At 42.2% G+C, this 25,800-nt stretch overlaps 1 protein-coding gene across 1 annotated transcript; it reads right to left on the minus strand.

Annotated features, from left to right (window-relative positions):
• Window positions 1-6,637: 6,637 nt before the first annotated feature.
• Window positions 6,638-25,372, minus strand: BNIP3L (BCL2 interacting protein 3 like). Its single transcript, XM_084803943.1, has 6 exons — window positions 25,252-25,372; window positions 18,266-18,446; window positions 15,598-15,670; window positions 12,363-12,466; window positions 11,166-11,315; window positions 6,638-9,751 (listed from the first exon to the last, which is right to left on the minus strand). The coding sequence occupies exons 1-6, from the start codon at window positions 25,334-25,336 to the stop codon at window positions 9,703-9,705; spliced, it is 642 nt and encodes a 213-aa protein (XP_084660069.1). The 5' UTR covers window positions 25,337-25,372; the 3' UTR covers window positions 6,638-9,702.
• Window positions 25,373-25,800: the final 428 nt, after the last annotated feature.

Raw genomic sequence — 25,800 nt, forward strand, 5'->3', positions numbered from 1 at the left:
GAAATAGAGAAGATGCCCTAGTCCACCAGCACCGACACCTTGAGATTTACAGCAGGACTTAATTTCATGCCAGGTCACCATTATTTGCTGGCAAGTATTCCAGTTTCTTCCAACTATCCACTGTTCTTCACATTGGAAAAATAAATATGAACCCATCTTAAAGGTGGTGGTGGGTTGAGGTTTCTTCCCTTTTGGATCAGTCTCTCTTCATGACACTTCATGCATACTCCCACAAATGGCATGCTAATTTTTGTTTTTCTCCCTGCAGGGATAAAGTCACACTCTCAATACTAGACTTGGTCTTTCAGGTCAAGACCCATCTGCTGATTGCCATGTTAGTATTACTGTTCTTTTTCTTTTTTTATGAGGGTTAGAGGCTTCGACATGGAGGGAGAGGGGATTGTTTTGTTTTTAAGCATTTATTTAGCACTGCTACGGTTTGAACCAGGAGTCCTGTCTTTAACAGATGGTTGATGGTTCCAGTGTGGAGGGCTCTGATGCAGTGACAATGCTGCTTTGCTTAGCTCCACCTTTGAGGAAGGAGACTGGCCCTTATAAAGTGAGCAGAGGTCAGTGAGTATAACGCCAGGTTGGGGAACCAGATATTGATGGACCCCAACTCCCAGCAGCCCCAGCCAGCATGGCCAATGTTCAGGGATAATGGACCAGCAACTTCTGGAGGACCACAGTCCCCCCCCCCCCCGTTCTAGAGCAACCTGAAGTCTTTCTTGGCCTGCTTATTCCCTGCCTGGAGTCTATGCTCATTTCCCACCCTGGATCCTTCTTCCAGTTCTCATCCTACTTTTTTGCCTCCTTCCTGCTCTAGTTTCATCCTAAGATATAGCCTTGCTTAAGACGTAACAGGAAAGTGTGGCTTCTAGCAGTGCCACGTCCAGGTTTTCGAGGGCTTTGGGCAACTCACCCTCCATGGGCCCCTTGTGTGTGCCTTCTCACTGTTACTGTCACCAGCTACTACTGTTCTTCATCCTCTTTCTCATCATTGCTACCACTTGCTTGCCTGGCAGGCAGAGAGCTAGTAAGCAAGTGGGCAGTGGCATCCGCTGCTTCTCCTTCTCACCACCCCTGTTGTCTGGGCCAGAGCAAGACACAGGTGAACAAACAGGTTGCAATGGGGAAGAGGAGCAAATTCAGCAACCATGCCTACTCTTGACATCGGCACAGGCTTCTGGCTACAAGAATGGGCTATGGTGGGTCTTGGGCTCATGCAGGCTTGAAAGGAGATTGCAATCCTTTATTTTCAAATTTAATGTAACCACAGCTAGGAAACCACTAAATGATTGGTGGTTGGAGGATTGCAGGTGGGGCCAGGGGAAGGGGCGTGACCATCTGCAGGAATCTTGGAGGGCTGGATCGGGAGCCCTGGGGCCAAATTGGGCCCCTGGGCCTAAGGTGCCCTACGCCCGAGTGGAGAAATAAAGCTTAATATTGAAATAACTTAGAAATAAAGGTACGCTACATAGAAGTCCAAATAGATCTCGATTCCACAAAGGCAGAATAGGGTTCTCCACAATTAATCTATATACTCTAGATGGCAGCAACAACTCTCATTTGTGTCAGCTTGCTTCCCAGCTCTCACCTGGGTCTCCTCTCTTAGTCCCCTTCCCATCTCTCCCTTGAAGAGGTAAAGACTGCCGTTCCTCCTTCAAGCCCCCACATACATGCACAGTTTTGACATCCCTCCACCAAGCATCAAGAACATGGGAACTTGCCTTGACAATACAGGCTTAATCCTTGGGAAGAGGATGTTAATGTTGACTCCAAACTATGGTGCTGTACGAAAGACACAGCAGCTCTTGAGAGAGGCCCTCTTAAGTAGTATGAATTATTCTGTCTGCACCACATTCTAACCTCACAGCATGGCCTCCAGGGGCCAGCATTAAGGTTTTTGGCTCACTGCCTGCCTGCATTAAATATTAGTCATGTGTGACCAACCAACCATGTTTTCATCGCTCGTCATAGGTGGTCAAAGGATGCCGTCAATAACTGCTATCCCTTAAGAATGCCATAAATTTCCTTGTCTTGAGACTAGGGGCCATTGCATTGTGCGCTCTCTCTCTCTCTCTCTCTCTTTCTCTGTCTCATTGCTTGCAAACCCCCCCCCCCCCAAAATAACTCTCTTTACTTGGGAGAGACGTTTTGAGAAACTAACAAAACTGCCCAGTCATTGTGACATGTATTTTAATGATGGTTTTCATATTGGGGTTTTGCTGAGAAATAAATGAGTAAAGAGTACACTTTAGAACTCTATTTTATAAGTGTTTATTGGGAAGCAAGTTCCACTGAGAAGATCGAAACTTAGGTCTAGTTCTCAGTCACTGAGGTCATAAACCACAGTGGTTAGCAACTGCAGGAGGAGCTCACATCATTAAATGGTCCTCCATCCAAATCAGTTAATCCCCAGCACATAGAAAACTAGATGCCAGACAGATGACTAGGTTAGAATCCTTCTCCTAACCACACTTGTTTCCTATGGGCTGGGATCTATTTTTTAGGTATTGAAAGCACTCAAACACAAGTGGGACCTGCAACAAAACATTGGAGCATGGCACGCTCCTGGTCAGGGTTGCAGCCAGCCATGCCCTTTTGGAACACTCCATTCCGTCTCATGTCCATTTTTTCATCTGAAATGGCAGCCAGCATGATCAGTCCTCATGGGGCAGTTTGGGTCCCCCCCACCTTTCCAAGATTCTTTTTGCACTTCTGCAAAGACTGAGGTTTCCCCAAGCCTGCCAATACCTCCCCTCCCGAGTGTGGATGGTGCGGTGTCACCTACATAAAAGATCAACACGCTGCAAATGGGCTTGCTATTTGTATATGCGTGAGCCCCTCTGTACACTCTGACATGGTTCAGCCCAAATAAAGTCTCACCTATTGAGAACTAGGCCTTACTCTCAACATTCATGCATCCCCAATATATTGTAACTTTGTGACAAACTTTACTTTAAAGCCACTTTGAGAGACATTCTTGGCTGAAAAGATCCTTGGGCAAGGGGTGGAATAAAAATATGACTTGAAAACATTGTGTATTTAATATCTGTTTTCTGTATGGGCATTATCCACTGATTTTGCAAGATAATGCACAATGTGGATGTAGAGAACAGCATTCAGCAGGCCTGCCACAAACTCTTGTACAGAGCTAACTGCAAACCTTTGCCCAAACCACACTCAATTGTAAGCAAGTCTATCAGCTGGAGCAGCTGCGCTTTCAAACCAGGAAACATTACAACATAATCTCTGCTCACATGTCCCACTCATTCTTAATTTTATTCCTGCGGTGCTCTGGCCTGAGCTCTGAAACGGTCCTGTCCTCTGCAGAGCAGTGTCTTTGGCGCTCAGTTGGAAAGAGGGCTGATTACCCCTCCGCACCAAGCCATTGCTGTCTCTTTCAATAAAAGGTGATAAGAGCCCTGCCTTGAATAAGAAAGGCCTGAGTGACATCACTGGTCAGGCCACTGCAATCTCAGCCAATTGTGAAGGCTCCCTTGCCAAGAAACACTCACGCCAGGATCCAGAGAAGCATTTCACATGGAAGGGTTCCCCGCTCAGCTCTGCTAACATCACATTTCCCTTAGTAATGTGAGCAAGCAATTGTCTGTGCTCAAGGATCCTAGTGAACGAGAGGGCACCCTTGACATTTCTCCCCTTGGGCAATTTATCCAGAAAAAAAATGCATTTAAGACAAGCTGTGTCTGTGCATTTGTCAGGACTACCATGCAGTATGGAATCAAAAGTAACACTTCCTGTTTACCCCACCCATTTTAATAAGGAAAGTTAGAACTTAAAACTCTGAATTGCCATCTCAACTGTTTAATTTATGAACTGAAATTTACCAATCTGCATTCAACATGCACCCCAAATTAGGGCTGTGCAAGAAAAAGTTTTCTTTATTCTTGTTATTCAATATCTAATTTGTTTTGTCCGCTCATATTTTCTTTTGTGGAGTTTAAAAGTTGTCTACTTTTTACATTTTTACTAGTAGCAGCAGTGCTGATTTTGGGAACTGCCCTAAATTTTCTGTAAGATCCTTGTCTTCTGAATACAGTAATAATATACAGTATTTTGTACATCGCTTAGAAATGTCTTTCAATATAAGCAATCCATAAACACTATCAAATAATAATTAAATAAGAACAAGGGACCCGTCTACCAAGCTTGAAAACATGGGCAGTATCCAACAGGGCCCTTACGCCCGCACCAATTTTTTTTGTGCCCTACAGGAAATTAGTGCTTCCAGAGACCTGAAACAAGCGGAAACACTCGTTTCTGGAACGGGGCAGGTCAGCAAAGCTCACATAAAGGCGTTCTGCCAACCTGTCCCAATCCAGAAATGTTTCCACTCATTTCGGGGCTTCCTCTAGGAAGCGCTAAATTCTGTTGTGCAAGTGGTAGGTCCCGCCTGTGCAACAGAATCAGTGGGACCCACCATTTGAGGAAGGGAATTGGCAGGGCAGAAAAGAATTGGCACATGTGCAAGAGCCCCATTGGATACTGCCTCTTGTATCAAACTTGACTCCACACTCAGCACACACTCCATGAAACATGTTATAAAGATGCCTCCATATTCAGCACATTTCTTGAAGTCCCCATGTGCCCTAAAAGATCAGGCCAGAAGCAATTGGTCTTGCCCTCGATGGGCAGTGACTAACTTATTGGTAACCACTAAGGGGGAGGAGAAATAAAGAGTGGGAAAGTGCTCTCCCCTTAACCACAGCGACTGACACCAAAATAATTTGTGGAATGGAAGAACACTTTGTGCTATCTTGAACATTCTAGAAATTACATGCAGTTGTGAATGTGTGTATTCAGGTATGCTGTCCTGCAAAATACAGAGAGAGGCCTAGAGAATCTTATACCAATTTAACTTTTCGATAATTTTGACTCGATAACAATACTCTGGTTGTATCCTGCCATGATTTGTGGTTCTTTATCCTTGATATCCTAGGAGTTTCTACCCTGGTCAGGCAAGAGGTCATTTTCATGCTCTGCTAGCAACATTCCAAGTTAGCACAAACAGCTACTGCTCAAGATTTCCTTGCATCCCCACTACGCATTTGAAGACTGTCCATTTGAGGCCCTTCCTTCCCATACAATTCACCCATCCAGGCTGCATTCACATGTTAAAACAAAATGGTGCTTCTTCAGGGGGGCATTTATTAAACTGAAGGCCATGTTGACTTTTAAATTTAGAACTATACCAATTCTAAAGAACTTTATTGGCTGTCCATTCACTTCCAGGCCCAATTCAAGGTGCTGGTTCTTACTTTTAACGCCCTAGATAGCTTGGGATCAAAATACTTGAAGGAGCACCTATTCCCATAACCAACCCACACATGTTCTAAGAACTTCTGCCAGTGCCTTAACTGGAGGCATGCTGTCCATCTACAAAGGGGAGGGCATCCTTGGCAGTAGTGCCGTTATGGAGTGCCATCCCCAAAAGAGGTCTGCCCATCATCAACACTGAAATCTTTTGGATGCCAGTCAAAAACATTTTTATCCAGACTCATGGGTGATATCCAGTGTTAGTTCTATGCAGAGTAGAACCACTAAAATGGGAATTAGTCACAACTAACTTAAGTATCGTGTGAATCTGTTTCTTCTATTTTATATGTTGCTTTTATCATGGTCACTGTTTTATTGAACTGGTTTTATTTGACCACCACCGTGAAATCCAAACAGGATGAAGGGTGGTACGTAGATGTAATGTGACCTCTTTACCTCCAGAAAATGTAGGTTAGGACTGAAAGAAATTGCACTTAAGAGGATCAGGACTGTGTCTTAAATAGCAGTGCCTCCCCCAAGTCACACAAACTGTCCTTAAACTGGATGTCTCAAGAACAGTCAGCTACATGGCATGGGAAGTAACTAGTCAAAGAAGAAAGTTCAAATTTTTCACAGGGAATATGCAAGCAGTTGGAAACGCCAAAACAGCACTCTGAATCCCAGCCCTTGTATCTGGCCTTTTCCATTGCTCCATTAAGAGCTGAATCTGTGGTTCAGATTAAGAACTTGAATAAGCCGACAGTCTGCGGGAATTCCATAAAAACGTCTGCATCCCACTTTCATACAGGCTACCTCAAGTTCTAAGAAGCCCTCGCCAGGCTCACAGAATCAAATGCGGAAACCCAATGCTGTACATTTAGTGAATGTACAGCACAGAACATAAACACCAACCTCTTTTGCCTTACCTGAGCTACACCAGAAATTCCATTTCAGAGGAATCAGACCAGTTGTCATACATTTACTAATGCCCCCGATGAAATTCCAACAGCTAATTATTAAAATGATGAAATTCTTAAGCCTGTAGAAACAACTGCAAAGGTGGTATCACTTTCAAGTTAATGTGCACAGAAAACTCTCAGCAGCACCACTGGGAAAACAAAGGATATTTACACTGCAGTACGGGTTTCCTTCTGGGTGTAAACCTTTACATTTTGCACTTGAAATTTTTTGAAACATTAACCCTTAACACATTTAGATGTGTCTAAAGAATTTTGGGGGTGTACAGCTAAAAAAGTAATATATAAAGAGGCCCTAAGTGTATTGAACAGGCACAAAGATGAATTATCCAAACAGTGTTTGTAAAAAAAACGAATGGGCAAGAAGCAACCAGCAGAAATTCAGTTTTGCGACAGCTTTAATGGCACAAAATGTTTATCGCTACAACTTATACATGTACTGTAAACTGTATATAATGTTACAAAGTGCTAACTAAATATGAAGAATGCATAATCACTTTGGCTCAGTTAACTCCAGTAATTTCAGCAATGCAACTTTCTTTTTAAAAAAACTGATCTCCAACAGTTTTTCAGTTTTCACTTTTTAAAAACATTAACTACATGGGTTTGGTTTTGTTAGTGTTGCAGTTCAGGCGGCTGAATTTTCTTCAATGTGCGAGTTTATGCATTTCTGCTTGATCCTATGTACAAGTACTTCAAGCCACGTTTCTCACTGATCATTTGAAAAACGAGGTCTGCATTTCCCCCCAAAACTGTAAACAGGTATAAAGCTATTTAGGGTGCAACTCTATGGGTTGTGCCCACATTAGACAGAAGCTTCTGAACTAGGCTTCCAAGTAACCAATGCCCTGCTGGGCTGCTGCTGGCAGGGCAGAAGGAGCGATGGAGGTGATTTTCACCTCTCCTTCCTCCTGTTTATTTTTCAGCTAGATGGGCCTCTGGGCCCATCTAGAGGAGGCGTGTTGGCAAGGGCAGGGCTGGAGAGGCCACAGGTTTCTTCATATCCTGTCCTCCCCTCTCTATGCCCACTGGAACACCCCCTTTCAGATTTGAACAAGGTCTTCCGAAGCCACATTTGCGACCTCGGAAAGCAGGTGCTGTGGTTATTTCCACGACAGCTGCAAGGGGGCAGAAAGGGATGAGATTTTGGAGTCCCTCTCCTGAAGTCATAGCAGTGTCTATGGCTTTGGGAGCAAGACTCCGAAAAATACTCTGATCCGTGGGACCACAGGACTGTTCTCTTAGTAATGTTTATCTTAACTAAGCTTTATAGCCGATACCCCTTTTCAAATTATAATCAACAGTCTGGTCCATTTCATAGTAGACCAAGAAGTCACAGTCTTTCAAGATTACAGTCAGCTACCAATAAATACTGCTTTGTATCACTGCATGGCAACAAATCTGACAGTGATCAAGTATTCAAATGCCTATGGTATTTCTCCATCAGCAATTTTAATCTCACAGCGGCTTGAAAAATATTAGTGAAGGTGTTTAGTCACAAGCATGTAGATTTACTAATTTATCACACAGCATTCTGCAGATTAATCATCGTGTAATTTGGAAAGGAGTGAAGCTTTATTTTGTTTAATGAACATGGTCCCAATTCCATATACATTCTTCCATATTCCAATTGTGTTACAAAACAGGATACAATAATTGGTATTGAAAGTACTGTCAGACTTTTAACCCTTCTCAGGCATGTTGTTTGATGTTATTAAAAACAACAACTTTATTTTATTTAATCACCTCAAAATTACCCTAATATCCACACAGGAAATAAATACATAGTTACAAGTAATACAAGTGCTATCATTCAAAGCTGAAGGGAGGAAAAAGACCCAGAAGTTCTCACAGAATTCGCAAAATAAAAAAGCCTTTAAGTGTTACAGAATCAACAATGGAAAAAAAAAAACATACTTTTTGGAATGGATTTCATGCCTTTCCTCTCTGCTTCCTAAAGTTCACCTCTTTTCACTGGCATAAGCCATCATGCTTGCACTGCCAAAGCTTTTTAATTTTCAAAAGCCTGATGCAAACAGAAAAATGGGGTTTCTACAAGTTTGCCAACTCTTATTTATGTGTGTATTTTTGCTGTCAGTCTAATACAGTCTATTTCAATGGAATTCTGCTAATTTTAAAATTAATAATGGTTTCCTAAATATGTAGTATTAAAGTCTGTCACTTATATATTTATATATAAAACAGAGTATTCTATCCTTCAGAATCATGCAACATGTTCCAAAATCCAATACAAATCTACTTAGGGACATTTGCTTGCCTATATGTGTTGAAACAATTTGGAACTAAGCTTCACATTTTGAAAAGAAAAAACGGTATCTGAAGGAGGACAAGGCTGAGTGTTCCCATTAGCAAGATTTTTACCTAGCTATACAAGATATCACTAAGGATTTCTGGTATTGCCAAAGAAGATTCAACAATAAGCCATAAAAAATGGGAGTATGGAAACTTAACCACATAAGATAGTTCAGAGCTTTGTAAATTGTGTTCTAAACAACTGCAAGACTATTTCCAGGTAGGATGCCTCAAGTAGCTGCTGAAACAACCATATCTTTGTAAATTGTAAGTAGTTCCATAACAAGTAGAATCTCCTTTTACATGGAGCCTAAATACTTAAAGAATACTTCAAGTCAAACTACTTTTAAAAGGAAAACTTTCATTAAATAAAATGCGAATGAATACTAGAAGCTTCTTCACATGCAAATAATGCAGTTCTTTTTTGAAACAATTTCTAAATATCAGATAGGTTTTTCTACCAGAAATAAACTCATTACTTCATAGAAAAGATGAGAATTACTCAGTATTAAAAGTTGCTGATGAATCAATTTTTATCCTGCTTTGATTTTTGTGCAGTTTTTGCCTCCTGAGAACTAAAAACATTCATCAAGAGAATTGTAAAATAAGCTACACTTAAAGAAAAATAACTACCAACAACATTTAGTTTGTTTTACAACCAGCTTCAGTTAATTCTCAGTTTCTTTTAGAGACTGGAGATTGTTACACTCAACAGTTCAAATATGCACTGTGCAAATTATTTCTTGCTGCAGTAAAGAGGAGGCAACAGCATCACTAATAAAATTATAATTTGCTGGTGGCACTTTGCACTGAAAGAAGGCCTTGCAACATATAGGGAATTGTAAACTCTGTTAGGCAATTCTGATGTGTCTTGCAGGATGTGGAGGGCAGCTAGGGAAAGAGATAAAGAGACTAGTGAGACACCTCCACAGAGTTCCAATACAATACTGAATTCCAAGAGTTACTTGAACCTCGATATGTAATAACAAGGTGGAGGCTGGTGTGTGTGTGTGTGTGTGTGTGTGTGTGTTTGTGTGTCATGCTTAAAACTGTCTCAAGTTCAAAATGTACTAGTGTGACATTAACACCTTCACAGATCACAAGGATTTCCAGGGTTTGTGCTCCGCTTCTTTCAATAAGTGCTAGCTGAAGGTGTGGTCAGTCGTTTTCCAATGTAGATACTGAAATGAAATGCAAAGCAAAATATATCAGTATCTTAGACATTCTTCCTGTTCCAAAAACTTCTCAGCTTTGCTTTACTCTTCCCATCCACATTGCAAGACTAACATCTACCAATAACCCATATGTGAATGTGGTATTAGATACTCATTCATACAACCAGTCATAATGTGTGAGCACACCTTGTGTGGATAGAGCAGACAAGGGGAAAAGAAGACTATTAACACCACCTACAGAGCAGGGGGAGGCGGAACGTAGATCAGGATCTACCAGTAAATCTTTTCAGTACACCAGCAAGGATTTCTGACTCCCAATTGTTTAACAATAGTAGCAACAAAGTGACTGCCCCCACCCACCCTAAATTATACTGCTGAAATGAAAAAAGCTTGGGATAACCAGGAGTGGATTTTTGTGTAGAAGGATTGTACGCTCCATTCAGTTCTGGTACTCAAAACAAATTCCTGAGCTCAGGATTCTTTCATTCTAAGTGTACGCTTTTTGCATCAGGCTCTGGTTGGTGGACCCAGGTTTCTAGTAAAAACAAAGTAGATCCCACAAGCCTGAAATACAGTTTTCCCCTTCCCTGGATTGAAGCTATACAAAGCCCTTGTTTGAACCACCCAATCTATGCTTTCAAGGGAAAGCAACTGTGTTGGGAAATTTTATTGGGAAAGATGAAAATGGTGCATTAGGTCCAGTAATTTTAAAATAACCCAAGGAAGCAAAATCATACTGAAATTTGGCAACAGTTGTTCTTTAAGCCCTTTCAGGCAGTTATGGCCAAATGGTCACAGGATTCTGTACATTTTTAAAATTACTAGCAAAGTATATTTGAGACATCTCAGTGGCAGATAAGCAGGGCTATGTATATTTTTGCCAACACCGCTCCCCCTTCCTCCCAAACACAAACCCACAAGTTGCACCAAGGAAATTCTAATTCTGTGTTAAGAAAAGCTGAATTCTCTAACAGTGGATGTCTGTCCTTCAGCCAAAACCTAAGCAGCTTATTTCAGTATTCTGCTGCTAAAGTAGTGCCACCTACTGAAGATTAGTTGCAGGTTGGGGAAAAAGAGCAAACTCAGTGGTCAAAACGAACTCAAGATGATCTGTGGTTATTGTTATAAAATATTAAACTATACTTTTAGTTATAGTTCAAGTGTGAATAAAGCTGTTTCTGCAACAGAACTCTGGGAAAAATACGTGCAGTGTTTTTTCAATAATTCTGGGTTTGATTTTACAATGCTCCTCTCATTCTGAGTGATCAAACATACACCTTGCAAAAATTTTTATTATATCTCCAACACAGTGGAATTCCCACCAGTTATTCTCAGAACTGTTAAAAGTAATTTAGGAGTACAGATCATTAAAAGCTGCTGAACATACAGATAAACACAAACTATATGTGCTAGTACTTACCCTAGTCCCAAAGCCAAAACATGAGATATGAAGAGAGATGGAATGAAAACCTTAAGAAATTCAGCCGAGAAAATGCCACCTTTCTTCATGGCTCCACTCTTCCTCATACTTAAAGATACTGCTCGTTTAGGATGTCTGAAGTGAAACTCCCTAGAGGACAAGAAATGAATGGCATCTTGTAGAACATGCTAAATTCAGATATTTAAAAAAAATACAGCAGACAGTGATTTCAAAATCTAAGATCTACGAAGCATTATGGAAACACCACTCACACGGATATAGAGATCATGGGAGCAGTAGCTGAAGAGACAAAGCAGGCCTGAGAGGAGAACATTGCTTTAACAAATAGAGATACTGAAATCTGTCTCCTTTTTTTAACACACACACACACACACGCACACACACAGGATCCTCTGCATTTGAGGATACTCTACAGCAGCCTAGCATTCTTGAGTATCAAATAAGCATGAGACCAATCTTACAGATAAGAGAAACTGAGGAATCTTACTTGTTCAGTGCCACATTTGAGAGTCATGATCAACCCTGTAAGTCTTGTTAAAATACTTTTTCAATTAGAGATCTAAGCCATAGACACAATCTACCTCCTCCTATACATAAGTGAAGAGATCAGGAAGCAGAGACTCACAGGAGTCAAGCAGAACCCTCCCTTACTCCTTCATGCTGCTGGTGAACAAGCCAGTCCCTTGCAAAATACACTCCTACACAATTTACAATTTACTTCAAGCAGAGGCACTCTCAAGCCTCACTCCTCCCCAGAACCCAAGTGCCGCTTTATGCCTGCTTGTGCTGAGAGTAACCTGCAGCTTCCATGCCCGGGGCCAGAGGAGCAAACAAGGTCATAGATGATTTCACGTTAAGCACTGGGGGGGCGGGGGGGAGAAGAGAAGAGAAACTTCCAGTTAAAGTAAATTGCCTTCCAGGTATGACTTACCTAGAAGTGCTACAGAGGGGAAGATTTCTGTTTCACTCCTAAGAGTCAAACAGGGCTGCAGTTCATACTTTTGGGACACAATTAAAATTATGCACTTCAGAAATAATTTAGTTTTCCCCAGTGAGAAAGCTAATTTTAAGCACACTTTTTACAATGATCCCTTCTCAGAAAAATGATTCATGTTCTACTGCAACACAATTCCTTCTTCAGAGAAGGTCTGTTTATGAGTAAAGATTTCAACTCACTTCGGAGGAATGTTTTCAGGTCTACTCGACCAGTCTGATACCCAGTCAGCACTTTTCTTCAAAATTTCCACCTCCTTTTCTCCGTCTACTGCTTCCTCTTCAGACTGAAAATATACAAGGGGCACATTTTGTAATTCACTTAACTCCTACTTGTGGTATTTATTGCAGAGTACTGATACAGATAACGCAAAATATGCAGGTAGTTCTGACACTCTTATATTACCCACACAAAAGTCCCAACCAGGAAAGGGCAACAACTAGAACAGAGTTAAACTGCATCAGGTTTATCACTTATTTAGAAGGAACTGTAGTTTGCTCAGAGAGCCAGCCCATATACGAACATCTTCTTTAAATCCAGAATCCAGAATTTAAGAAAGCATCACTGAAGTAGTTATAATTCAGCATAAGGACTGTCTGAAATTGTAGAAGGATTCCAAATCAAACTTAGCTAACAAAAACTATTTAGAACTTGCAAAATTTAAAACAGAACACAGGTACATTTTTAAAGGTCTCACACTAATGGAATTAATGGTTTAAAAAATGCATCCAGTTGCCCCAGTATTTAAAATTATAGGACATAATTCTTGAGGCTCAGAAACTGGCTGTTTTCAGTTCCCACCCCATCTGTCTTCCCTTTGTAACAGCCCTTGTATCCTTGCATTTGACCCAAAGTTGTGTGGCATGCAAAGCTTGCTGCTGGAAGTGGGGGAAATGCTAGTGGACTTCAAATGCAGTGCTTTATAGACTCAGAGATTGAAAGTGATGGGAATATATGCCTGATCCTACACCCAGAGGCAAATGTGGAGGTCTTTGGCTGGATGAAACATTGGGAGATGTCTAAAGAAGCAAAAAGAAAGTTAAAACTAATCTTACATAAAGATTTGCTTGCACTGCTTCTTGCAGAGGGATATCAAGTCATTGCTAGGTACTGGAAATCACATGCAGGGTTCATTCTGAGGAATTGGTTCAGTAGTATTTGGGATATGGCCTTATCTAAGCACTAAATTACCCAATCTACATTTTTGAGGAATTTTGTTAAAACAGTTTTATGGTGTCCTGGGACCCTTTTATCTTGGTTCATGAACACTGTCCTTCAGTCTCCTAGATCAGAAACAGCAGTCTCATCTTTCTGGAGGGACTTCCTCATTGAGTAAAGTAAAGTGGTGAAGTAGAGAACACAGCAAACAAACAAGGATGAAATTAAACAACTTTTCTGTAAAATGTACATAACTGTGTTTAATACTGAATGTGATGGATTATACTGGCTATTTGTTGATTTTGTTATATATTTTTCAGAATGTTATAAAGAAAAGACTAGCAATATTTCTCAGGAGATCATGAACATCACTCCTTGATGCTTCTTGACAGTCCCTTTATCCACAATATTCAAGATCCAGCTCCAAAATGAAACACAACCTCAATTCCTTTACTTTAAAGGACATAATCCTCACAACTATGACTGCAAATGCTGCAAAATACCAGACTACAGTCCCCATGAAACTAAGAGGATCTATATCTCAAACTTAACTGCAGGTTTGGATTTCATTCTCTGACATTTAAATGCTTGCAAAATCACTCAGGTTGGCACAAATGGAACTACAGGTAATTTGTTATGCAATTTTCTGACCAAATTAGAGAAAATATTGCACTTCTACTAGTGCAATGCTGCTTTCATATGGTACTGCTAAAGGCAACAAATTGTATTAATGCTGAACTCCTTGCCTGGTCATCTAGTTTCCTCTGTTTGACACTGTTACTCAGAACCACATGAATTAGGTTACTATGTTTCAGCCCCAGCACCTTCACAACATCAATAATGTAACAAGTGTTAAAACTCCCCCAGTGAGCTCCATTATTACATCATAATCCAAACAGGAGCCAGAAAGAGGGTCTTAAAAGTCCAGTGGTATAATCCAAAGAAGAGTCCCAAAGCACAAGATTCAAGCCATGCAAATAAATCAGGGTTCAACAGCAGCCCAAGCAGATGAGTGTCTGGGATCCATGACACTGTACTCAAACCTTTTTTTTGCCTGTATGCTGACTTGGGGGGGGGGGGGGGTGTGACTAGAGATCTTCACTTGTCAATCCAGCCCTATAGGAAAGCTTAGTCAGGAGTCCATTATTCTGCCTAAGTGGTTGTCTTTCCCCTAGCCGTTTTAGTGGCTAATATTGCCTAGGAGACAGTTCTGGGCATGCCCCTTCCTTGGCTGAGTCTACCTCCTGGCCACTTATCAAAGAATGTTTCTCAGGTTAGGTGCTCAGGCACTTTTCCCATGGCTAACGTTGGCTGAAGTTAAGGAGTGGTTTCCTTCCCCTCACTGCAATCTACTCTGAAACCAGGCAGAGACGATTTCCCAGCACCCTGATATTCCATACCTTGACTAGGCCGCAAATCAGACCCCTCCATCTCTGAATTATATTCTTCCTCTGAGACCACAGCATCAGGGAAAGGCAACTCTCTGGAAAAGACCCTGATGCTGGGAAAGACTGAAGGCAAAAGGAGAAGGGGACGGCAGAGGATGAGATGGCTAGATAGCATCACCGATGCAATGAATATGAACTTGAGCACACTCCGGGAGAGAGCGCAGGACAGGAAGGCCTGGCATGCTATGGTCCATGGGGTCACGAAGAGTCGGACACGACTGAACGACTGAACAACAACAATGAAGCAATATCCTAAAGATTCTGAAATCCTAGATTAAGTACAGCTTAAATGATTAGGTCTTCCATGAGTATGTAATTACATATGTAGAAGACTTCTGGCAACTTGTCACAGTACATTCCACAAAATGGAAACATTTGGAACTCACAGGTGAGATCAAACTTCATTTTTTAAAATCCATGTTCTATCATCACAATCTAGGTTTCTACATCAATACTTTTTTTAATAATTGTTTTTCCACTACAAGAATTAAAGTATTTGAAGCAGTGGCTAAATGTTTAGCTACTGATATACAATCTCTTCGTGAGACACAGATGTGTGCAAATGTGTTAAGCCACCTTGTGTTCTTCTAACAATAAGTGTTAAATAGTTATGTGAGCATAGCATTTTTAAAATCTCCCCCAAGAAACTGAGTGCAATATGGACATGTCTCTTCATTGATACAAAGCCTCCAAATGCAAATTGTGCCTTTTTTAAAGGTTAACATGAATGAAAAGACACTAGAAAACTGTTTAAAATTGTGCTCTACTAATTCATCTGAAATGAATTGTATGCAAGCAGTAGGAAAAATACCTGAGAACTATTGTCTTTACTTGTGTGCATTTCCACGTCAAACATTATCTGTCCATCTTCTTGAGGAGAAGGGCTAGAAGAAAGAGTGATATCATCACTGTTAGTATTGCTATATAAACCATTATTAAGTTTCCATTTGCACTTATGATTAAATATATTTTACCGTAACATATGTAGAAGTATAACTACATTCTTGCAAGAGAAATATTTTACAAAATGACCTTATGAGAAAGTGTCTCCGTATTTTACAGAAAGAAGGGTGCTGATGGCAATGAAGTCACCTTTCCCCAACAAGAGCAAGGAACCAAGGAGAAGGCACTTTGGGGGAACCTAAACAATTGGCTAGGTCACACCGGTCACACATCCAGGGATTGTATGGGTTGTTTGCCAGGATGCCGGTGTGACATTGTGGATAGGGCTGCAAAAGAAGTTAAGAGCAGCTCCATTTTATCAGGATGAGATAACCAAGGAGGTCCTGAGCAAATGACACAATGCTAGTAGTGTAAGCTCCCATCAGCAAACCTGCTTGGTAAATGTTTGGGAAACTAATCTTCTGAGGTACGTGGATAAACACAGAGCTTGTTAGGAGATGGACATGTATTGACTGACATGCAAAAAGGATATGGTTGAAGGAGAAATAAAGTGGGCAAGGCGAGGGTGATTATGTCACAGAAGGGGAGGGCCCTGCCCCATGACATCATCTTGCCCTCCAGCTTGGTGTGGGGTTGCAATCTGGCCCTCAGACCAAAATAGGCTGTCCGACGCTTATCTACTGAATTCTTCTATGTCAGGGGTGGGAAAACTGTGGCTGTCCAGATTTTGCTGAACTACAACTCCCATTATACCTGACCATTGGCCGTGCTGTCTGGGGCTGATGGAAACAGGAGTCCCAACAACATCTGGAGGACCACAGGTTCCCCACTCCTGCTATACCTTGGAATACTTATCACTGAACTCAATGGGACCTACTTCTGAGTAGATATATATAGGGCCACACTCTAAATGTCAATAGTAGAACTGCAGTTCTCTATTCAAGTGAAACTTTTTTCTAAATGTCAATAGTAGAACTGCAGTTCTCTATTCAAGTGAAACTTTTTAATAAATCCCACTAAGAATGAAAATGCTGACCCATTTGAAAATTAGGGCAAATGACTGTAGTGGATGCCCTGCAGTCATGTTGAACTCAAACCCAGCAATTACAATTCAAATGGTCTGATTTCTTGTGCTTCCTTAGTGGAAAAATCAAATATATAAATATGCTCAAACTTGGTAACAGCAGAGCAAAACAAAAGTCCCCATTGTTGGTCAGCGAGCACCTGCATGTCTGTTCCCATCTTCCTGCTTCTTTCCTTTTACAGCATTTTCCCCCTTGATAGGGTTGAGCTCTTCCCCTCTATAGCTATATCTAGAGAGGAAGTAGGGCCACACCCAGTTCTAAATTACTAAAACTGCAATTCAGCAGCCAGGCAGCTCCTTAATGGCTTTTCTCCCTGAAAAGCACAAGACCAGCTCTGACATGCCACACTGACATAGACTCCCATATAGGAAAAAAGTAATTTTAATTTGATTAAGGAAGTTAACCAACAGATAGACCTAAAATACAATACTAAGAACTTCAATTTTACATAATAAAGGGTTAGTTACCACCTACAGCCTACTTCAGGGCACACTTCTAAAGGTTTCTAAAACTGTATTACTGTAAAATGGAAGTTTACTTTTTCACTACTAGGAAAGTAGAACTGCTCTGATGATTAACAGGAAAAAAGGTGAAGGAAGCAATTATAAACTGGACAATTCTTATTTAAAGCAATAATTACAAACATGCCATGAAGACGGGCTGCATAGTATGGACTCCTGCAAGATTGCAAAGACAGTTCTAGAGGTCTGGTGGATGAGTTTTGCTTCACACCATATTTGGAAACAACACAATGTTCCTCCAGGTCATTCTGGGCCACTTTTGCCTTTCCCTGTAGCATGTTACTTAGGAGGCTTCAAACATTATTTAAAACTACAAAGAAGTTAACCTGGGTTTGTCTATTTACTCCTACATATAAGGGGAAGGCAATTTGGAGCATATATATGGCTTAACTCATCAAAGGTCCTTCCTCAAGATAAAGGATTGAAGTAGTTAAGTTTTCTGGTCCTGTCCAGCTCATCAACTCTATGATAATAAATTACCATTTAAATATATTTATTAATGTGTTATTAATGCATTTGTTATTTATATAGTGCCATCTATGTACACAACATTTTATAAAGAGCAGGTATGACAGATTCCTACCCCAAAGGACTTACAAACTAAAATAGACAGGGAAACAACAGAGAAAGGGGGCAAGAGCAGTAAGTTCATTTTTAAAATGTAGATTTGTAGGGCCATCACCCATGTGCATGTGTTTTTCCAGTCAGTCAGAATTACATCCAAGTAAGCCAAACAACTCAAAGCTGAACATACCTCAAGTACTCCAGAAACCAGTGGAACTATTTTAATGTCTGGATAGCACCCCACAGACGTATAGTGACACAATCACCCAGAAGTAACTGCATATAAAAAGGCACTAAAATTAAATAAGTCTCCAGTCCATTTATAAGACAAGGAGCTGAATTGACGTCACTTACATCAAGAAAAAGCAATCCATTCCAAATAATTTGATAGAGCTTGAATTCTTACCTGTCACAGTGAGAACTACCCCTTGAACTGCTCTGCCCGGACTCATGCTGAGCATCTAGAAGTATCTTCTCCATGTCTCCATTGTGGATGGAAGATGAAGAAGGAACATGTTCCAGACCCCCGTTTTTTGCATTGCCATTATCATTGCCATTTCCATTCATCTGCAACTCCACCCAGGAGCCTGTTGAACAGCCATACATTTAATCAGAAATTGTGAAACCCAACCCAGCACAAAGTTTATCATTTACTTCCAGATATATGTGGCCATGCCAAATTTAGATAATCACAAGGAAAACATGCACAGGCAGCAAAGAATATTTCCCCATATATGCACAGAGAAACACTTTAAAATTATTTCTTAAAAGCCAATTTGCACATAAATCACCCACATGTAAATAATTGCTCACGGGGTGGGCCTACTAGTGTGGTCAGTAATTTTGAAAATGCAAACTCATGGAAGACACAACAGCAGCAGAGTAGGGCACACTACAAATGTGGGAATTCCTTCTTACAGGAATTGTCACTACGTCTTTCATGAGTAGGCTTGGAGCTGTCTGAATAAAACTGTGTCTTGTTCACCTGTAAAATCCTTCTGCACAATTTTATCATTCCTATGTTCCCTCCCTATGCTCAGATGTGTGCCTAAGGAAAACTGGAGGCAGCCTGGACAGGCAAGCAGTCTCCCAAGTTTAAAGGACGTATGAAAACATACACACCCAAACCTTCCCAGGTGTATCATTTGCTACTTGAAGTGAGGGTGTCACTCAGTAGTAAAGCATATGCTTTGGATGCAGAAGGTCCCAGGTGCAATCTCTGACATTTCCAGGTAGCATTAGGAAAGAATCCTGACAGAAACCCTGGAAAGCCAGTGCCAGTCAGTGTCGACAGTAGTGGGACAGATGGACCAATGGTCTGACTTTGCTCCAACAGCTTCTGATGTTCTTCAAGTAACATTACAAAAGAGATCCAGGATTTGCAACAACTTCTGCAAAGGCAGAATGTTCAAACTCTGTTTATAAACAGATAACCTATGTATCTGTCTCTATGGCAGTCACTTAGCAAATACAATTGAGATTGAAAGTGGTCCTTTGTTTTCTATACTACTAGTTGGCACAGCTGAGGATCAGAGACCAACATGCTAAGCTTGCTTATTTTGGGGGGTCTGAAGATTTCCACGGTGCCTAAATCTCACACCCAACACACTGTTGAAACTATGGAAACAATAAATTATAGCGGTGCATGTATTACAAGTAGTATTTCAAAACAAAACTTAAAACAGGATTTCAACTGGTTAACAGAGTTAGACTTTAATGTAGGAGTTCTGGATTAAAGTTCTTGTCTAGCCATGAATTCAGGACCATTTCCAATATAATTTCATCCTTAATGCCTTTTCAGGGGATGTAGACAGAAAGTCACTGCAGATGTGCATCTTTCAAACAGACAGATATGCATCAAACACATGGACTGTGGGAAAGCGTGGGATGCTTTATATCTGATCTTAAGATGTTCACCACAGGAGCTCTTCTAGCTGCTTCATGCACATACACTTTCATAACATCAGTTTCCTACTTGTACTATAAGCCACTTTTGGTCCATTGGCTTTGTAAGGGACACCAATGAGGACCTGGTCAGAGAGGTAGCTGAAAATGTGCTACCATAGGTGGCCAGTTAATCTTTAGGTTAAGGGCTGGTTCAAATGTAATTGTCTAAGATCTATTAGACCAAGAACAAGCATTATACCAGTGCACTCCCTTCTCCCTCACACAATAATGAAAGACTTCCGAGATTTGTTAAATCAGTTACTCGTTACATTTCAAACCGGGAAGGTTTGGTTTAATCTCAGACTACAACCCAGCTCAAGGAAGGAAAGTGTGCATGGACTCTATGCTTGTGCTGAGATCATTACCTCTGAACTAGACAGAAGTGTCTAGTGAGGGTGTCGCTCAGTAGTAAACCATATGCTTTGCATGCAGAAAGTCCCAGGTGCAATCTGTGACATTTCCAGGTAGCGTTAGGAAAGAATCCTGACAAAAACCCTGGAAAGCCAGTGCCAGTCAATGTCGACAGTAGTGGGACAGATGGACCAATGGCCTGACTCTGTTCTTGCAGCTTCCTATGTTCTTCAAGTAACATCATTACAAAAGAGATCCAGGATCTGCAACAACTTCCCATAACAAGCTTCTAGGCAGAATTCAAGGTACTAATTTTATCTTAAGCACTTCAAGACTAATTCTGGAGACACAACCTTCTCTTTATTTATTTATTTATTTGTTGCATTTATGCCCCGCCTTTTTTCCTCTTGCAAGGAACCCAAGGCGGCTTACATTATCCTCCTCCTCTCCATTTTATCCTCACAACAACAACCCTGTGAGGTGGGTTGAGCTGAGAGTCTGACTGGCCCAAAGTCACCCAGTGAGCTTCCATGGCCAAGTGGGGACTAGAACTCGGATCTCCCAGCTCCTAGTCCAACACTCTTGCCGCTACACCACACTGGCTTGTGTCTCTGATCCTCAGCTGTGCCAACTAGTAGTATAGAAAACTAGTGCTATGTCTTGTCATGATTTCCCAAGCTCAAACCAGTCACCCCACCAATACTTCTACATCATACAACAAGTGAATACAGAGTGGTGTTCTCCATGGATGGTTCCACATCAGAAGACCTTTCTGAAAACCTGCTGGTCAGAATTTCTGTGAAGCAGAGTAAGCAGAATTTCTGTGAAGAGCTTTAGGCTGTTTTCAGTAGCTGGGACTATGGCTGAGTGAGATTGCAGCATACTATGTAGTTTACATACTGATGTGTGTAATTAATATATATTTATTTTGTTTTTAAAACGTTGCAATCATGAGATATGTAGATCTAGAAAGGGAAGATTAACGACTTTGGCTTCTCACCAATAAGTTATGAGTTCCTCAAGTAATGTCTATGTTGGGTTTTCATTATTTCTTTCAGATAATGAATGTGGACTTTTATGGAAATAGTTAAGCATGGTATCTAACTGTGTTCCTATGCTGAAGTAATCCATCAGCAGAACGGGGAGGGGGTGATTTTTGGTGAGTCTCCCTTCCCTGTGCTGCGTTCTGTGCTACCTTCCATACTGTTCTGAAGAGTCCTCCTACCATTCAGAGTAGACTGGGGGGCCGTGGGGGGAGGGATCGTTGAAAATTGCCCAAATCCCTGTTCTGCTGATAAGATGCCTTCACTCAGGGGAGTAATACCACCTGGACACTGCCCTTAATGCTTAATTTTTGGGAGCATCTTGTTTGGTCTTGCTTAAGTTTGAAAATGAAGACAATTTACTTTTACAAAGTACAAATATGTAAAAACCACACTGAATGTGATTCTGAAGTGAACAAGCGAAAAAATACTATCTTAGTAATTACACATACCCATACCAAAACCTTTACCCCTTTAGCATTGTACTGTTCTTCTATATGTTTGAGAGTAATACACAAGTGCTCCCACACATTTGTTTTGAGTACCAAAACTGAATGGAAGTCACAGCCCTTCCACTCAAAACTCCACTCCTGCTTACCCCAAGTTTTCTTTATTTCACCAGTATGATTTAGGATGGGGAATCATTTTGTTGTTGCTATTGTTAAACGAGTGGGAGTCAGAAATCCTTGCCAATATACTGAAAATCACCCAGAGATCTACCTTCTGCTCACCCTAGCTCTTGCATATGGGCCTATTTTTATATCGGGTATAATAATAATTCCACAGTAACACAGTAATCCCACAGTCGGGTCTACTTCTTGATATTTACACAACCATGTAGCAACATGGTCCTCCGTCACATGGGTATTATTTGTCTGAAGACTATTTAGACATAGAATTGTAAATGAAATCTGATATGAAATCTGATATGGTAAAAATCAGTTGTTTTAGCAGAGATACTCTGGGGTAGTTTACTCCTTGTAGACAGTAAATCTGTTAATCCTATGACTGAAGGTTTTGTAGTGCCTGCTTAGAAGCAACATATAACTTTCCTAAAGTAAATATCACTTAACTCTATACAGCATTTCTATAAAGTGGCACCTTTAAAACCAGAATGTCACTAATTTTGTTTTTGTGGTAAAGCACAACAAAATTTAACGGACACTTGAAGCAATAGGCAACTAATTTGTAGAAGACTAGAATGGGGAGAGAGGGGCATCTTAGCCATTTTCCTTGACACCATTCTGCTGAAGGTAGTCCACCCAGGCTACTTTTACTTGTACTATGAAAAAGGTACAAGTACAAGGGGTAGAAGCAGTGGGGGGGGGGATTTCAGTGGAAAAACTGCATCAGGGGAAATAGCTTAGCACCTCCTCTCTCCCCATGTTAGACTTCTCCTTCAAACTGGAGCCTCGGCATAGTAAAGGTTCCTACAAGTAATAATCAAACTACACATATGTGCTTGTGGCTTAATAAAATTTTCAGAAATTTTAAAACACAGACCAAGTCAGAAAACACCTTTTATTTAGACAAAGAGCAAAATACAGCATGCAAATCTCCAAGTTCACTGAATTTTGATCACCTGTAATCTCAAAGAATTCCGGTGAGTGAACCAATTCAATATGCAAATATTTTGAAAACAGATTAACTGCCTTTCAGATTACTTGGCAGGTGCAACAAGGGGAGGAGAGAAGAAAAACTAATACTATTTTTCCTTCAGGCAAGGCCTCTTTTAAACCATGACGGCACACGTATTAACCAGCTAAGCATGTGAGATGATCAAGAATCATTTCACCACTATGAAATGCAAACAGACATTATCTGGATGTCTCCCAACCTGATCCACAAACAAAACGCTACACTGGACCAGCTGACAGACCCCAGAACTAGGAAAAAATGGTACACATCAATAATATTATCTCAGCCGCTGAATAAACTCATTATCACACTCTAGCTCCTCTCCAGCTGTAGCTCTCCTCTTCTCATCTGAGGTAGGCAGAAGCTAAATAAATGCACTGACCTGTCAAAACATGGTAACTCAGTTCTCTCATCCCATACCATCTGACTTCCTTGCTATACTCATATCTGCCATTCATATGCACTTTGTCAGAAGCTATTGAAGCCTACTTAGAAGTCCAATTCAAATCAAATTTGAATTTTACTCAAATTGACTTCAGTAAGCCACACTTCCTAGTATGTTTAGGAATGCAGGATCAAGCTCTCAATCCCTTCTGTCCAGACCCCCCAGAAGAAGCAGATACACAAGACAGAGCATTAAACCTTTCCTTCCCTTGCATTCCATTCCGCCCCAATACTCCTCTTGCCACATCCCCTTTCAATTCCTTAAGACCCAGTCACCTGCCATCTACTCATAAGCTCCATCCACAGCCCTTCCCCAACACAACAGTCTTCTGACTCCAGCCACCCGATCTCCCTTGTTTCAAAAGGGCTGCCTCTTATTTCTGATGACTGCCCCACGGCTTTCGCACACATTTGACTCCTTTGGTTTCAAAAAGAGTTATGGATCCAAATATCTCAGTCAAACAACTTAATTTGAAGGTTCTTAACCTGGCAATTCCGTGCCCTACAATAAAACTCACTTTTCTAGAATTTTTATTTATTTATTTTATTAAATTTATTAATCACCCATCTGGCTGGTCACCCAGCCACTCTGGGCGATGTACAATATTAGAAACAGTTTAAAACAATAAAATCATACATTAAAAATAATTATTTCTAAAAAATACCCTAACCCACCCCAAATGCCTGCCTGAACAACCACGTTTTTAATGCGTGGTGGAAGGTCATTAAAGAGGGGCATGGCGGAGTTCCTTCGGGAGGGAGTTCCACAGAGTGGGGGAATCAGTCGAGTAGCGAAGGTAATCCATTGCAAAAACAAACGAAAACAGAGTCCCTGCACCACATTAAAAAACAAACAAAAAACAAGTTCCATCCAGCATAAGCTTTGAAAGCTGAACTACTACTTAAAATGACAAAACTTGACTCCTAACTGATTAAACAGAAACAAAACAATAAAAATCAACAGCCGCCAGGAACAAGATGCGTGCCAGGAACAAGATGCGTCTTTCTAAAAAGTTATTGTTCCAGATGTTTCTCGTTCACTTGGGTGCCTTTCAGGCAGAACAAGCAGGGTGCATTTTATTTTGTGTTTCTCTTTAAACAGATGAATAAACAAAAACACATACTGATACTTGTATTTCACATCTTTCTAAAAATGTTTTCTGTTATCCACCTTGAGGGAGAAAAAGGTGAAAAGGCAGGAGGTCACATACAAGTTTTGCACACACACCCATCTAAGGATGTTGAACCTCTCTACTACCCCTCCTTCTAAAGGGTTCCTTCCAGAGGATCCCCACCCCAGTGTCCAGATGTTGGACACAGTGTCCAGTGTCCACCCCAGATGTTGGCCCCCCTCCTGCCCCCTGCCTCAGTGTCTGGCCCCCAGCCCCCTGCCCCAGTGTCTGGCCCCCCCTCCTGCCCCCTGTCCCAGTGTCTGGCCCCCCTCCTGCCCCCTGCCCCAGTGTCTGGCCTCCCACCCCAGTGTCTGGCCCCCCCTCCTGCCCCCTGCCCCAGTGTCTGGCCCCCCTCCTGCCCCCTGCCCCAGTGTCTGGCCTCCCACCCCAGTGTCTGGCCCCCCTCCTACCCCCCCACCCCAGTGTCTGGCCCCCCACCCCGGTGCACCTGCCCGCCCTCCCACTCCCCCCACATTCTTTCGTAACTTTTTTTTGGCAGTCTTTGGCATTACAGCCACGCAACGCAGCGCAGCCCTCCCCCCCTTGGCAGGAGCCCCCACCAAGCCCAAGCCAGGCCCACACCTCCCATTGGCCAAAAGCCTCTCGCGCGGCCCGGCTCCCAGCCAATCCGGGCCAAGCGGGCATGAGCAGGGGGGAGGGGTAGCCTCCCTTCCACTTGAGGGGAAACGAACTCCCTCTCCCCCCTCTCCCTGGCTCGGCCCGGTGGTTTCTATGAAGAAGCGCCGAAAAGGAAAAGAGAGAGGCAGGCAGGCGGGCGAAGACGCGACGCCACTCACTGTTCAGGCCCGGCTCGGTGGGCGTCCCCTCAGGCGGCGGGTTGTTGTTATTGTTGTGGTGAGGCGATTCCTGAGGGGAGGACATGGCGGCGGCGGCGGCGAGCGCGGAGCTCTTCTGTCTGAGGCGAGGAGGAGGAGAACAACAACACTCGGCGAGTGTGGGTGTGTATGCGCGAGCGCGGCGGCCCCGCCTCCTCGAGCCACTGCGCAGCCGCGCCCCCCCCCCCCGCGCAGGCGCCGCCCCTTCACCCCGTTTCAGCCTTTCCTCCCTGACGCTTCTCACGTACGCGTCTCGGACGAGAGAGAGAAGGGGGCGGGGCGTGCGGTCGCCTGAGGAGCAGAACGCGCAGGACTGTCTCCCTCCCGGGTGGGGGGGGGGCGCGCTGCGCTGCGCACGCGCGCCGCCGAGCGGCCCAACGCTCTCACTGCGCACGCGCCGGAGGCTGGCCGCGCGTCTAACGGAGAGAAGACGGGGTTTGGAATGAAGCGCAGCTGCCCATAGGGCGCCGCTGAACGAAGAGCCGCGATCCTACGCATGTTCGGGCAGAG

Source organism: Heloderma suspectum, chromosome 6, assembly GCF_057233095.1.
Source record: "Heloderma suspectum isolate Gila_16-S chromosome 6, 16-S_ref, whole genome shotgun sequence".
NCBI lineage: Eukaryota > Metazoa > Chordata > Lepidosauria > Squamata > Helodermatidae > Heloderma > Heloderma suspectum.

Bases quoted from the DNA above. Each gene is read 5' to 3' on its own strand.
- BNIP3L (XM_084803943.1), bottom strand. From the start codon at position 25,336: ATGTCCTCCCCTCAGGAATCGCCTCACCACAACAATAACAACAACCCG. The intron at 12,467-15,597 runs GTATTTTTCCTA...GTATATTTTCAG, and splicing joins GTAAAGACAATAGTTCTCAG to TCTGAAGAGGAAGCAGTAGA. The intron at 9,752-11,165 runs GTAAGTACTAGC...ATTTCATTTCAG, and splicing joins GTTTTGGCTTTGGGACTAGG to TATCTACATTGGAAAACGAC.